General features: G+C 46.7%; 1 protein-coding gene across 2 annotated transcripts in view; it reads right to left on the bottom strand.

Annotated features, from left to right (window-relative positions):
* The window catches only part of DNER (delta/notch like EGF repeat containing), a 254,119-nt gene extending 239,222 nt beyond the window's left edge, over window positions 1-14,897 (bottom strand). For both annotated transcript variants that reach the window (XM_036236759.1, XM_036236760.1), the window contains exon 1: window positions 14,584-14,897. In XM_036236759.1, coding sequence (XP_036092652.1) covers window positions 14,584-14,859 — 276 coding nt within the window. In that variant the 5' untranslated portion in view covers window positions 14,860-14,897. The remainder of the gene's footprint in view (window positions 1-14,583) is intronic.
* Window positions 14,898-15,150: the final 253 nt, after the last annotated feature.

Genomic DNA, 15,150 nt, shown 5'->3' with positions numbered 1-15,150 from the left:
CCGGTGGACGGAAAGGAGACAGCAAACGACTGACCAAAGGCTTCCGTGTGTTCGGACGGGACCTGCGTGGCCGTGGGCCTCACGGCGACCCGGAGAGACACGCTTCATTTGGTCTGACTCGGAGGTGAGGGAAATGGGGCTCAGAGATGCTAAGTCACTCGCTCGAGGCCACCAAGACTTAAGCCTCTGGGTCCCAGGAGTGAGGGGCTGCACGAGCAACATGGAAGCCCACAGACGGGATGCACGTAAGGACAGGCCAATGACAGGATGGCCGCTCTGAACTGGACCGTCGCCGACCACAGCCATGCCACGCTGTCCAGGTAAGGCTTCTTGGGGCAGACCGATGTTAGTGGAAGAAACCAGGCCCAGCTCGCCACCAGGAAGGCAGAGGAAAGGTAACGTTCCCAAAGCGGGAAGGGCGTCTTCTTTCTCAGGGGAGGGAAAGGAGTATCGCAAAAGCGCGTGACGTGACCTACGCGAACACCCTGGGCCAGCGGCCCTGGGCCGCAGCTGCCCCTGGACTCACCGGGGTGGGGGGACTCTGTTACTATGCCACCCCCACCCCCAGGATTCCGCTGGGATAGGTCTGGAGCAAGGCCAGACACCTGCATTTTTAGAGCTCACCTAACACGTTGCCAGGGTTGAGTACCATAAAGCCATGAGTACCATCATGGAGGGAACAGGATGCTTTTTTTTTCCCTTTGGCCTATAAAGCCAAATATGCCCTGCAGATGTCTCCTTCAGAGTCTCAAGGGATAACAGGACTTCTGCTCTTCTACAACCTGAGTAGCTTTGGGCAAGCCATTTGCCTGTCTTCCCTTCTACCTGATAATGGCAAACACACCTAATTCATCTTGGTTTGCTTGGTGCTGGGGCCTGGATGGAACCAGTGTTTGATAAAATGCTTGTGGTTGAGGTGAGTGAAGTTGCTAAGCCCAACGTCCCTTCCAGAACTACGCGTTCATTCCCCCAACAAACATTGTTATCGACTAACATTTTAAGGGCTTGAATTATACCTGTGAAAAAAGGAAAGAGTCCTGCCCTCACGGAGCTTATGTTCCTGCAGGAGGGAGACAGGCGGTCAACAATGGACCCATGAGATTGTAAATCACAAAGTCGGTAGGAGGCGACAGGTGTTACGGGGAAAATAAGTAATAGGGTTACACTGTTCCCATGTGTACATGCGTGCGGCGTGTAAAGCTGGGAATTACTGTTTCATTTCTGACTTCAATTTTTAGCACATTTGTTAAACCTTAGAGCCAAGTGTCTCCTTACCGATGCCCCTTTATTGAGAATGAACGCATTACACTAGATTTTGTGTCGGCAAAGTTTCATGACTTGTTTTTTAACATCAATTTTAGACTTTCATTTCCTCTTAGTTGACCTGGATCTTCAGACCAAGGAGCCTGCTGAGAACACCTGAAAACTGGGCAGACGCTATGGAAAGTACTCTTAAGTCACTGAGGGAGGGAGGGAGGGGAAGGAATGACCAGCAAGACTGTGAAAAATTACAGGGACTGATCTAAAACAAGAAGGAAGCCCGGCCCTTGAGAAAGGTTTTCCCTCCATGCGGTATCTGAAATTTTCCAGAAGAGATTGCTAAAATGCCGAGAAATTGAGAAGGAATGATGACAGCTTCACTGAGTTAGGGAGGCAAAACTGTAATTCAGAGTCTTCCAAAGATGAGGAGACTGATAAATGCCCCTCATTTGGGGTTAGGACAGTCTTAATGGTAAGGCGTTACAACTTGGGGTCCTATGGTATAACACGCATCAGAATTTTCTTCCTTTTTAAGATGGAATAATATGCCATCGTATGTATACAACACATTTTGCTTATTCATTCGTCCACCGATGGGCAGCTCAGCTGCTTTTACCTTTCAGGATGCTGTGGACCCGGGTGTGCCGGTATCTGCTCGAGTTCTTGCTTTCACTTCTTTCGGGCATATACTCAGAAGTGGAATGGCTGGACCATAAGATAACCTTAAATTTAACAATTGGAGGAATCACCATATCGTTTTCCACAGCAGATAAACCACTTTACAGCCCCACCAGCAATGCGCAAAGATTCTAATTTCTCCACATCCTCACGAACACTATTTTGTTGCGTTTTTTGTTTTTTAACAATAGTCATTGTAACGGATGTGAGGTGGCATCTCACTGCAGTTTGCATGTCCCTAATGACTGGGAGCATCTTTTCACGTGCTTTCGTCCACTTATGTATCTTCCTTAGAGAAATGTCTGTTTAGATCCTGTGCCTGTTTTTGAATTGAGTTGTTCATTTCTGGTGTCATCGCGTTTTAGGAACTCTTTATACATTCTAGATGTCGATCTCTAGATGTCAGGTATATAATTTGCAACTATTTCTCCCATTCCATGGGTTGTCTTTTTGCTTTGTTAATAGCATCCTTTGAAACACAAAAGATTTTCATTTTGATGAAGTTCAGCTTTTCTATTTTTTCTGTTTTTGCTTATGCTTTTGGTGTCACATCCAAAACTATAGCCGAACCAAAATCATGAAGTTTCCCCCTGATGTTTTCATCTAAGAATTTTAGTTTTAGCTCTTACATTTTTGTCTTTGATTCATTTCAAGTTAATTTTTCTGTATGTTGTAAGATAAAGGTCCAGCTTTATTTTATTTTATTTTATTTTTGCATGTGGATATTCTATCTTCCCAATACCATTTGTTGAACCAATTTACTTTTGAACTAATTCCTAGTATCAATTTGTCCTGGGCTCAAAACACGGAGTGTATTGAAGACTGGTCTTGCAGCAGGAGTCTTGGGGGAAGATCTACGAAGAACTCAAGCCTGCCTGCTCGGTCTGAAAGGCTTTCCCCTCTGCTAAATCCCACAAGGTGACCAGGAGCTGGGTAGTGGTGTCCCCTGGTACACACAGACGCGCGCGCGCGTGCACACAACCCCTCCCCCCACACACACACACACACACACGCCCCTATGTATACCAAAGCAAAACAGAGAAAAAATAAGGCATGGCGGTGAAGAGACAGATTGTTTGGGTTTATAGTTCAGCATCCCCCACTTACTGTGTGACTTTGGTTAACTTACTTAATCTTTCTGTTCTCCATTTTCATCTTCTGTAAATTATGCAAAGCCACTCAGACAATAAGTGGCATCACAGAGGTCGAGAAAGGTCATCCACATCTGGCTGGGTGACCTTCAGATACCCTGTGCAGTCCCCTTCTCCCAGGCCCTGGCATCCAACGCATCACGTGGAGAAATGGAGATGCTTCGCTCAGCACTACAGACTGCAAGACCATCTGAGCCAACCTGTTTGTTAAGGAACTAGGTCGTGTGGGTTTATGTAAAGCACTTATATTGCCAGTTTTTAATGAGCCCAGTATAAATCGGAATTCGAGTGGGCTTGGGGGTGGGACCCCCTGCACCGGGTGATGAGCCAAAGCAGGTTGCAGGCCCGGAGATCACTTGTTGCTTAGCAACCACCACCAGATTGCTTGGTTCCTACAACCTGAACCTGGTTTGGGGCAGTATAGTCTACAAAGAAGTGAGAGCGGATGTTTTGGAGGCTCAGTTCAGCCCCTAACGCACAGGCCCCATGCACACGCACGCACACACGTTCAGGAAGCTGGTGGTTCTGGCAACTCTGTATAGGTCGTGGCCCAGAGAAGCTCAAAAGAAAATTGAATGCTCAGGCCAAGGGCTCAGCGTGAGGCTCTGCTTACCACCCCCCTCCCCCATGTGGAGTCTTCCAGGTCTGCTAGAAAAAAAAGCCTCCTCTAAGCATATAAAACATGTACAGTGCCCACTGAACGTGAGGGAAACAAGGAAGTGAAATGCACCTGGAATTTTTAACACGGTGTCAGCATTATTTTGAACATCATTTTTAACACTGTTAAAGCTGAACATAATCATCACGATTTCCTTAGGAAAGAAAAAGGAGAGCGACTGCCCTTTCGGGCAGCATAGCCCCCCGAAACCCATCACTCAACCGGTTCCACACCTGCTAACCCCGCCTCATCCCACCCGCCCTTTGTAAAAGAAAAAACTAATAATATTATATTCCTTCTCTCCAGCTGAGTTTATTTTAGGCCTCACAGAAATGTTAATATTAGTTCTATTTCTCTGTCTGTCTTATTATTTCTCTCATTATGAGGCTTTTCTACAGATATAAAAGAATTCCCTTCTGCATAACCAAAAAAAAAAAAGTCAAATTTAAAGAGTGCAAATGAAGATAGAGGACCACAAAAAATGTCTGGTCGGGAGAAATGAGGTTGTTCTCAAGGGGAAAGGAGCTAAAAATATAATACAGAGCTTAAAGCATAAGGGAAACTTGCATTTTGCTGAATATTAAGATGAGCTTTTTCTCTGCCCAACCTTGGACGAAAAACATTTTTTGAAATCAGACCATTCACCAACAAGAACTTTGAAGAAATACTCTATTATCCAATAATGCCATTAGAATTAACTTGGTGATTTTTAACAAAATTCTAAGGAAGCCATGCCAATGATTAAAGAAAAAATGTGCTGAGTATTTCTTTTACAAAAAAAAAAAAAAAGAATAATCTTAATAAAATGGTTGCAGTGTTCCAGTGTCAGAAAAAGTCAAAATAAATTACAAGCATTTAAATATGATTTAGAAAATCTATGCCAACCCTTCTTAAAATAGGCATAAACTGGGGCTCTGTTGTACATTCATTCTAAAGAGAAAACGGAAACAGCTATCAATATAAATCTTGGCTGAAAGAAAATTCTTCAAAAGCAAATTCCTGGCTCAAATCAGGTAATTCTCAAAATATTGTACAGTATGATATTGGTATCAAGCATTAGCAATTGAATTAAAATTTATCAATTACTCCATGATGTTTATCTAAATAAGTATTTAAAAATCATGAGCTTTTAAACAGCAAACCAATGAGTCAAAACAGAGGTGAAAGAAAAAAGTAAATGCAAATAAACACGAGAAGGCCAAAGGGCTAATTTCCTTCATAAACAAAGAGCTACTGCAAATCAATTTTTAAAAATGAGCAATGCAAAAGAAAATTAGGCAGAAGAACAGACAACTCAAAAGAAACACTGTCCCCCTTCATAATTTCAAAAGTGCACAGAGAACCAGTTAGATATGTTTTGGCTATCACTTAACACATAGAAATAAATTAAAATCTGGAATATCAGTATCAACAATAATGTAGGTGAATAGTCATTCTCTTATGCTGTCAGTAAATATGCAACAATGTTCAGCCTTTTTGAATGGCAATTTGGCAAAATTTATTGCAATGTTTGATTTATGTAACTAGTGACAAACATATACACATACACACACACACATGCATACATGTCATCATAGATATATATGTGTGTTAGTGGTCATCGCAACATTATTGATAATGGAAAAATAGAAACAATGTGCTTCAGCAAGACTAAATACGGAAATAGTCACACTATGAAATACTATTCAGCCATCAAAAAGACTGAGTTTGCTTTCTGCTTTAAGACATGGTAAGATACTCAAAATAGATTAAGGGAAAAGGTGCAGAACAGTATTCACAGAATTATGTGATTTTTATACTGATATATGAGCGTTTACATATGCTTCGTATATATTTATATTTACAGAGAAGAAAATGTAAAGCACTGAAATGTAAACAATAACCACTGGGAAGGCACGGGATTAGCAGACATGGTGAAGAGAGGGTCAGATAGGTTTGCCAATGGGTCTGTGCCGCCCTATTTCAGTTTCCTGCTGCCCTAACGCAGTTTGACAAGTGCCCTTAGGAGGGCCGTGGAGATGTAAAACTATGAGCTAAATTAATAGTTTTTTAAGTTAATTAAAATTGCCTTATGTAACTATTTGGCAAGAATTTAAAGTGCCACTGATGAACCCTTCAGAACAAAGGTGGGGTCCGTTAGTCCTTTGAGGTAAGGTTGCCAGATTTAGCAGATTAAGAATACTGAACTTCCAAGTTAAATTTGAATTTCAGAAAAAACAATGAGTAATATTTGGGACATACAGAAAACAAAATGCATCATTTGTCTGGTCTTCGAATTTAACTGAGCATCTTGTATTTTATCCGGCACCCCTATCGTGGCCCCAGGCTGGCTCTCAGTGCATGCCTTGGTCCATACCCAGAAGTCCCCCACGTAGTCAATCAGCTTCATCTCCCTATATCCCAGTGGTTTTTTATGGCCGAAAGACTTCTTCTAGGATCTGATGAAACTTGTGAGCCATTCATTCACCAGAGAACATATACGTACAGAAGGTGGCACCTCAGGACATAAACATAGATTCCAGGTTAAGAACCCCAGTTTCTATCCAGGTGCGAAATGCTCTCCTGACTCCTAGAATTCCTGTCATCACAACAAATGTTCATGAGAACTATGTTTCTCCACCTTCCCTTTTATACTTTTCTAAAAAGCAATCTCCAAAGGGTCTAGAGCGGCCAAAAAAAATCTGGGGAGATGAAGGCAGAGAGAACAAATCTAAAGGACTCTCACAACCTGATTTCAAGACTTACTATGAAACTACAGGAACCGAGGTAGTGTAGAATTGGCAAAAGAATAGTTACATAAAGTCAATGGAATAGATCAGAAAGTCTAGAAATAGGTCCCCCTGTGTGTGGTCACATGGTTTTCACCAACATTGACAGATGGAGACAGTCTTGTCAACAAATGTTTCTGAAATAACTAGATATTCATATGCCAAAAATGAATAAAAACTACCCATACATTGTTCCACCTACGATTATCTCAAAATGGGTCAGAGACCTAAATGTAACACCTAAAACAATACAATTCTAGAAGAAAATATAAGAAGAAAATTTTCTGACCTTGGCTTAGGCAAAGATTTCTTAGGACACACACACACACAAAAAAAAACACAAACCTTAAAATTAAAAAATTGACAAATTAGACCCCATCAGTATTCAAAATCTGTCCTTCAAAAGGCACAGTTAAAATGAAAAGCCACAGATTGGGAGAAAATATGTGCAAGTCACATACCAAATCAGAAATTTATGTCCAAAATACAGAAAGAATTCTCGCAATTCATTTGGACAAACCCATCATCAGAGAAGAGGTATGGATGGTAAAAAGCACATGAAAAAAATGTTCTACGTTGTTAATTGTTATAAAAATGCAAATTAACACCACGGTGTGATACCACTACATACCTATTTGGAATGACTAAAATTTTAATCAATGGCACCAAGAAGTGACAAAGATGTGAGCACCTGGAACTCTCCTTCCCTGCTATTGAGAGTGCAAAGGGTACAGTCGTTCTGGGAAACAGTCAGGCGGCGTCTTGTGAAGTTTAACATGTACTTACCACCTGACTCAGCGATGTCACTCCTAGAGATTTACACCAGAGAAATGAAAACATATTGTCGACTTAAAGATCAGTATACGAACAGTTACGGCAGCTTTATTCATAATCACCAAACACTGGAAGCAACGCAAACGGTATTAATTGGTGAAAGGATAAACAAAATCAGGATATATACATACAATGGAATACTAGTCAGCAATGAAAAAGAACTATCGCTACAAGCAGCCACATGGATGATTCTCAAAAGCATTATGCTAAGTGGAAGAAGTACAGACATTGTGCGATTTTATTCATACGATGTTCTGTCAAAGGCAAAACTATAAGGAGAGAAATGACCCCAGCGATGGCCAGAGGCTGGGGCTGGGGAGGAGGCTTTTTATCAAGGGGACAATAGGAAATTCATGGAGGCGAGGAGCTGTGCTGTACCTCGATTGTGGTGACAGTTACACAACTGCATGACAAACTCACAGAACCGAATGCTTAAAAGGGTGAATTTTGCTTATGCGAGAGGTTTGGTTTTCTTTTCATGGTTCCTGTATAAGGTAATTGAGGATATATGTAATACCTTTTCTATTCTAATCATTCTGTTGTGTTTGAAAATTAGGATGGGATTTTGCTCCAAATAACGTATTTCAGAACTCTGACCTGAATGCTGCAACTGTGGTACTCGTCCTCACAGGGTGGCCCTTCCACCGAGAAGGCCCCCACTTCCCCGACCATTCAAGATGGACGTGGGGCTCTGCGTTTCTGTGCTACAGAGGGGCGATGCTTCTCCTGCCTTGTGATGCCTTTCAAGCTGCCTCCTAAACCCAAAAGTAATTACGAAGGTGCCTTTCAATTAACTCAAAGCGGCAGGTAAGTGTCAGCACTGAAATTCTAAAGGCTGTGCTGGCACTGAGGACCTGTTAGCAGAAAATAAACATGGTTCTCGTTTCAAGATCCTTTCTTTTAAGTAGGCTTATTTCACTGCTCAAATCCTCACTCTTTTTGCGAAGCCCTATGCCTTTTCTCTCTCTTTCAAAAAAAAAAAAAAAAAACCTTAACATTACACACGCCCAAAGCGTCCCTACAGACTCTCATACGGCCAGAACCAGAACCACGACCCCTTTTCCTCTTCCGGTCCCCTCCCTCTGAAAGTCACAAATGGGGAGCAGTCTGAGGCAAGTGTAGTATCGTAATAGTAAAAACACTACACTCAAAGCCACAACCCTGAGGCCCAAATCTCCACCATCGTCACCAAGCTGTATGGCCCCAGGTAAGTCTCCTTAGCCATAAAATAGAGAATCATACCCACTTTTCTAAAAATGGCAGTGGGTAAGTGCAGAGGGCCGCCCCGTGCCAGGGGCTGTCCTGGCTGCACACTCTTTAACCCTTCCAACGATCCCACTTACCGATGAGGAGTCGAACAAGCTTGTAGTAACCGTGCAAGGATTTTGCCCCTCTAAATTCACACACAGTTTGAATACTCCTGTTTGCTAAAGTGCCCAGATAATTCTGATCATCAGCCAGGGTTGAGCACCAGTGCGGGGGAAGGGGGTGTAGGAGAGGGGGTACACATAAAGAAACGCCATCCACACACGTTGGCCGTGCTGTTGCATTTCCTTTTGGGGAGGAAAGTGAGGAGGCAAGAGTCTGTGGTCCCTGACGCTGAGTGAAGCAACTCTGCCACAGCTGCCACCGAGTCAGTGAGGAGACCTAAAAATGCCACCCCGGTGCCCTTTCTGACTCTAATACCCTGCAGCTTCAGATGGGTCTGCTTTCCCGTGCGATGCTTGTGAAATGAGACTACACAAAACCGTCCTGGATGGCACTGTGTCACACGAGACGCTTACGCAAAGAAGCCAAAGGCAGGGACGCGTTTTTGTCAGGTGGCCAGCCAGAGAAACCTGATGTTCCTTAAGAACGCGCCAGATAAACAAAATAAGAAAGTCCCTTCGTTTTGGTAACACCAAGAAAAGACAACAGTTTCTTTCTTTTATTAAAATCGTTACAAGGATTTCAACCAGCGTTTTCAATCGTTTCAAAGGAAAACTTGAAGTCGCTGCGAATTTTCTGGGAAGTTATCAGTTTGTTTGAAAAATGAAAAGAACTACACGTTTATCAAAATCTTAATTCAACCAATTGTTCCTTTTTTAAACTTATATCGAAGCGTAATTCATCCTAGTAGGGAGGAAAAGCCGAGTCTGTCCACTGAAGGACAGACTTACCCAGAGTAAGTCGCTGTCGTCGTGTTTTATACAAGAAACACATCATCCTTCACTTGGTACACCCCGCGTTTGTGCGGCATTTTACTTTTTTCCAAAATGCTTTAAAATTCTCCCCTACTTCGTTAAACTTACGGGAAAAAAATCGCCATGTTCCCATTTATAAACTGCATCTTTCCTGGAAAGAAAACAGACTAGCAGTGATATCTCGTTTTACTTATTTATTTATTTTAACGCCTACAGCACCTGGTCTTCCTACGTGGTCTCCCATCCAAGGACTAACCAGGCCCGACCCTGCTTAGCTTCTGAGATCACTTCTGAGATCAGACAGGATCGGGTATGCTCAGGAGTGGCATGGCCATAAATGGTATCCCATTTTAGAGATACAAATGTTGAGGTTCAAGGATGTTCAGTTACTCTCCCGAGGTCACGGTAAGTTAATGAGAAAACCAGAAAACAAAGCGACGTCTCTATCTCAGCTAATATTAGACATTCTGCACATATTACAATGCAAGCATGTGAGTGTGTGTGTGTGTGTGTGTACACGTGCGCATGCGCATGCATGCACACATATCCAGCAAAGACGGACGCTGTGCAAAAAAATGGAATTCTTTTGTTGTTGTTTGTTAGCATACTTCGATCAAAAATGGATTCATCTGAAACAGAACCATTGTTTCAAGTTAGCTTGTTTAATCAGAAGAGAGGATTATAGAATCAGTTTAGTGAGTAAAATTACCTTGCATAAAAAGCAGCTACTCAAGCCCCTTTATTCTCCGAGTGCAGAAATTGACACATTTTCATTATAATCCCAAAGCATCAGAGTCCCAGGGAACACGAAATGAGAAAACAAACAGGTGTGTGACTGACTGCTTGAGTCCTAGGCAAAGAACTATGTCATTAAGATAAAAAAGCTTCACAAACAAAATAATACAAATTTAAGCAATCCCTACCTCTGGTAGGCGGCGCAACAGCGGGGAGGCCCTCCTGTACCTGTCACCGGAAAAGGAAACTGGCCAGCTCTGATACCCGGAACGAACCGGAAAGGCAAGAAGAGCAGCCGCGAGGTTTAAAAACTCAGAGTTTCTTCAAACCCATTGTAGACATTTATGACTCTTTAATTTAGTGTCCATTTGCTTGTCATCACAGTATAAAGTAACTCCAATGAGGACCCGGAATTCTCACTCTGAGGTGAAGGTCCCGTTTGGTAGGTGGCATGAGAAGAATCGGCTGTATCTTTGTCGTTCCTGTGGCTTTGTACCCCAGCTGAGCACAGCCATACGAGCCCCGTGTTTTAGAGCAAACTCAGACTCGGGAATGACTTCGTGCCCCTTTTATTGGTAAGACGCAGAGAGGTGATAGCTCTTGCTTTAGGCTCTACAGCTCTCCATCGACCCAGCTACCTGGTTCCATTTCCAGCTCTACCACTTACGAGCAGTGTGACATTGGGCGGGTCATTCGACTTTTCTGTACCTCGTCTGCACCCAGCTCGCAGGACACTCCGAGAATGGGTGAGTCATATCTGTAAAGGCCCTGAAATGGTGATGGCTCGTGGCAAGTGCCTGAGAAAAGTTAGCAGCCACCACCACCATCACGATTACTATGTCAACCACTCGTTGACTGCGCTTAAGCGTGGTACAGAACTTAAAAGAAAAAGGTTTTTTTGTTGTTGTTATTTTTTGTTTTTGTTTTTGTTTTTGTATTTTAAGTGTTGTATGATCTTTAGGGCAGTATCAGAAAGTGAGATCTTCGATTCGCCACTCGGTCAAAAGGAGCTTCGATTTCTACATTTGACAAAAGGACAGAGTGGCCCTTGTTCTGCCTACCTCATACAGCGAGGTAATCAGCACATGGAAGGTATGCAAACTGTTTTGAAAGAAGAAAAAAAGAAAAAGAGGTGACATTTACGGAGCCGCCACAGGTGCTCGGTGATTTACGATACTCGATTAATGTAATCCTCCCCAAAACCCTGTTGTGGGCATCCCGCAAAGACAGGAGGGTCACCCACTCAAAATCTGGTTTGGATTCAAGACTGAAAATGCCCCACACGCACGCGCGCGCGCACACACACACACACACACACACACCCCAACAGGGTATGAAGCTTTCATGCTCACACAAGGAGGCTTTCTGGGGTAAGCAGAGACAACCTCCCCCAGAGAGGTCCGTGGTGGTTGGAGGGAGCAGGGAAGGACACTGGCTTGGGGTCTCATTGCAGACGGGGGGGCGGGGGGGGACAGTATAGCATGGCCTGGGCTTCCACGGCCTAAACCTCTTGCCAGCACCACGCGAAACAACTACACTGTCTTATCAGTTTGCCTGGGCGTGGGGCAGGAGGCGAAGACGGGCGGCTGAGACTCAGAAGCTGTCAGCAGTCACACAGCAAAAAGCAGAATCAGACGCTCACGAACCCTGCGCGGCAGACAGATCCCGCCTTTGAAGATGAGGAAACTGGGACTCAGTCAGCTCGGATCCCCTGTCACAGCAGGTTTAACTTCGGCGCCTCAGCCCCCAGCCCACACCTCCTCCCTTCGCGCCTGTTCCCAGATGCTCCGAGTTCCTGTCACCAGGTGATACAAGCATCGCCTGACCCCACGGGCTTTTCTCGACACCAGTCAGCTGACCACACAAAAGCTGAAGGCAGCTTTAATCCTTTTTAACCCCAACTAATGGTTTATGGTTTTCTCAATTTTCTCCACGGAAAGAAGGGAGAAAGGAAGGGAGGAAGCAAAGGAGAATTTCAGAGTCAGGTTCCAGTGTTTCCATTACATGATTGCCTTTGCAGCCCCGGGAAAGGTAACAGTGTTTAACGTGTCTTCACATGTGGGTGAAATTCCACGTCCAATTCACCCAGTGAGCATTAGGTCGTAGTTCAGCAACCACACTGCAAAGGCTCACGTCCATTCTGTAACTGAGTGTGCGAAGGGTTTTTTTCTTTTTTCTGTTTATCGTCTTTGTTAAGATTGCCCCTTTTTCCCCCTTAGAAAATAAAGTCTCGAGCATTGCCGCAAGATCACGAACGATTTTATTAAAATGCTCAGGAATCAATTTTTCATGGATTATAAGGCTCTCAACCATCTCCATTAAGTCCTGGGTAACCAAGCCAGATCAGGTTCCACATCTGCTAGGCTTTCCTGTTAGAATTACAGTTACTTCAGCCCTCACCCCAAACCGGAACTCGGGGCGGCCGGTATTGCTTTTCCTCAGGTGGGAGCACTTGGCACAGCCCGGAATGGGAGCCGTACAGCAAACCTGATCTGTTTTGAACCAGTTGGTTCTGCAATATTTATACAGTAGTTCATGACTCTTTCCTGAATGAATTACATTAAATATCACACCACTACTTAGGACAGAAATTATTTATGCTTCTCTGTTACTCATATTTAGGAACCACTAAAAAGCTCTTTGCCTTTCTCGAAGAGTTCTTATATCTATTTTCAGGGTCGCAAAAGAAAAAAAAAAAAGAAACTGAGTTGAGTGAAATTCCCAATATCCAGTCATTCTTCCCACTAAGCAAAACCTAGGTGCGCTTTACTTTCCTTCCCCGGTCTATCCCTCTACACTCCAAGTCCCGATCATCTATTCTTTCGGGGAAGGAAATCAGACATGTAAATATAACAGCGTTTAAGAGAAGCACTCAGCCAACTTATCTCTTCAGGAAAAAGTCATATAGATTATCAGTCAACTCGGGAAATTAGTAAGTGAAATTTTGCCCTGATCGTTAGAATGGCTCCAACAGGCATTTCCCCCAAAGAGTCATCCTGCCCCAGATCTGCTGTGGGTGGTCATGTCACACACCCCCATCATCATCATCATCATCATCATCATCATCATCATCATCATCCACTTTGAGGGAATTAAAGCCCAATGGAACCAGTTAAGAAAAGAGCACAACGCTGGGAAAAAAAAAAAAGAGAGAGAGAGAGAAAGAGAGAGATTCGGGCTGGTGATTTGCTACTAACAACAACAACAAAAAGATTCTAGGAAACGGCAAAAATTCTGGCTGTCAAGGTCAAGTTTCTCAATCCCGTGGACCTCTATTTAAAAAATTAATGCCTATCGTAGCATACATAACATACCATATCTAGTACGTGGACTTCCTTCCCCACAGAAATACGAGTGCCTTTGAGCATTCTCAAAGTACTCTTTGGGAGCGAACTCCCAAACACACTCCACGGTCACTCGATTTAATTTAGTCCTTTCAGATCGATTCGTTATTTGGCCCTGCCCTGGAAAAGAGACTTGGAGATTTGCTACGCGCACACACAGCACTACCAAATCCCCCCATCGAAGGCGTCAATGTTAATAGGTTAATTGGTTTCACCGAGTTTTAACAGATTTGTAGTCCGGCCTCATGTACTATTTTCTGCCGAACTCTCTTGGAAATGCAGCTCCGCTGGCGGCAGCGGGCCACCTCCGGTCCCTCGCGCCGCCCCCACGCTTCCTCGGAGCTCCCCGGCGCCCCGCACACGCCCCGGCTGCGCGCCCCCGGGGGAGCGTCCGGCCCGCAGGGCGACGCACCAAGCCCCACGCGCCACGTCCCCTCGACTGCCGCGGACCGTCCCACCTGCCCTCGCGGCGTCCGGCCGCCTGGTCGGAGCCCGCAGGGGCCGAGGAACGAAAGTGCCGACCGCGCGGCACCGAGCCCGCCGTGCCCCGCTTCCTGCCCCGCAGCACGCAGGACGCGAGGGGACGCGGACACGGGACCCCCCGGCGGGGACGTGCGGAGCCGGCTCCCCTGCGCCCGGGCCCGGGGGGGCGCGCCCCTTGGTGGCCGGCGGTCGTACCCGGAGCGCCGGGGCCGGGGCGCCTGCCAGGCCCGGGAGCCGCGCGCCCCGAGAGCCCCGAGCTGGCGCGGCCGAGCACCAGGGTGGACAGGGACGCGGTGCCCGCAGGGTCCGCCGGGGGGCCGCGTCTACGCGGACCGAGAGGCCGAATCCATCCCCTCCTGCGAGGGAAAGAAGCCAGCGAGCGTCCCGCGGGCGCGGGGAGCCCCCGGCCCGGGCAGCGCTCAGCGGCCGGCGAGGGGAGGGTGCGGTTCCCGGGCGGGCGCCCAGCCCCGCGCCGCCGCGGCCACTCACCTGGCAGTCGGCGCCGAAGACCCCGGCGGGGCAGGCGCAGCTGTAGCGGGGCTCCCCCGCGGGGGCCGCGGGCTCGGGCTCCGGGCGCGGGGTGCACACGCCCCCGTTCCGGCAGGGCTGCGCGGCGCACGGCCCGGGCGCGGGCAGGGGCGCGGCGGGCAGCGGGCTGGCGCGGCAGCGGCCGCGGGGCCCGGCCGCGAGCAGCAGCAGCAGCAGCAGCAGGGCGGGCGCGGGCAGCAGCTGCGCGCCGGGCGCCGGGGCGCGGCGGGACCGCATGGCCGACCGAGAGGGCGCCGCGGCGGGCGCGGGAGCCGGAGCCGGAGCCGGCACTGGGGCGCGGTGGCGGCCGGACGCGCGGCGGCGGTGGCGGCGGCGAAGGCGGCTCCGCGCGGCCTCGAGCCTCCTGCAGCTGCGGGAGCCGTGGTTCCCGGGGCAACGACGGGCGGGGCTCCCGGGGCGGGGCAAGCGAGGGGCGGGGCGAACGGGCGGGGGTGCGAGAGGGGCGCGGGGACCCCTCCTCCCCGCGAGTCGGGGCGGGAGGAGCCGGAGGGCCGCCCGGGGTGCCCA

This window comes from Rousettus aegyptiacus, unplaced genomic scaffold (assembly GCF_014176215.1).
Source record: "Rousettus aegyptiacus isolate mRouAeg1 unplaced genomic scaffold, mRouAeg1.p scaffold_m13_p_2, whole genome shotgun sequence".
Taxonomy (NCBI): Eukaryota; Metazoa; Chordata; class Mammalia; order Chiroptera; family Pteropodidae; genus Rousettus; species Rousettus aegyptiacus.
The sequence above is the reverse complement of the archived record's forward strand: the minus strand, read 5'-3'. Positions and strand labels throughout refer to the sequence as shown.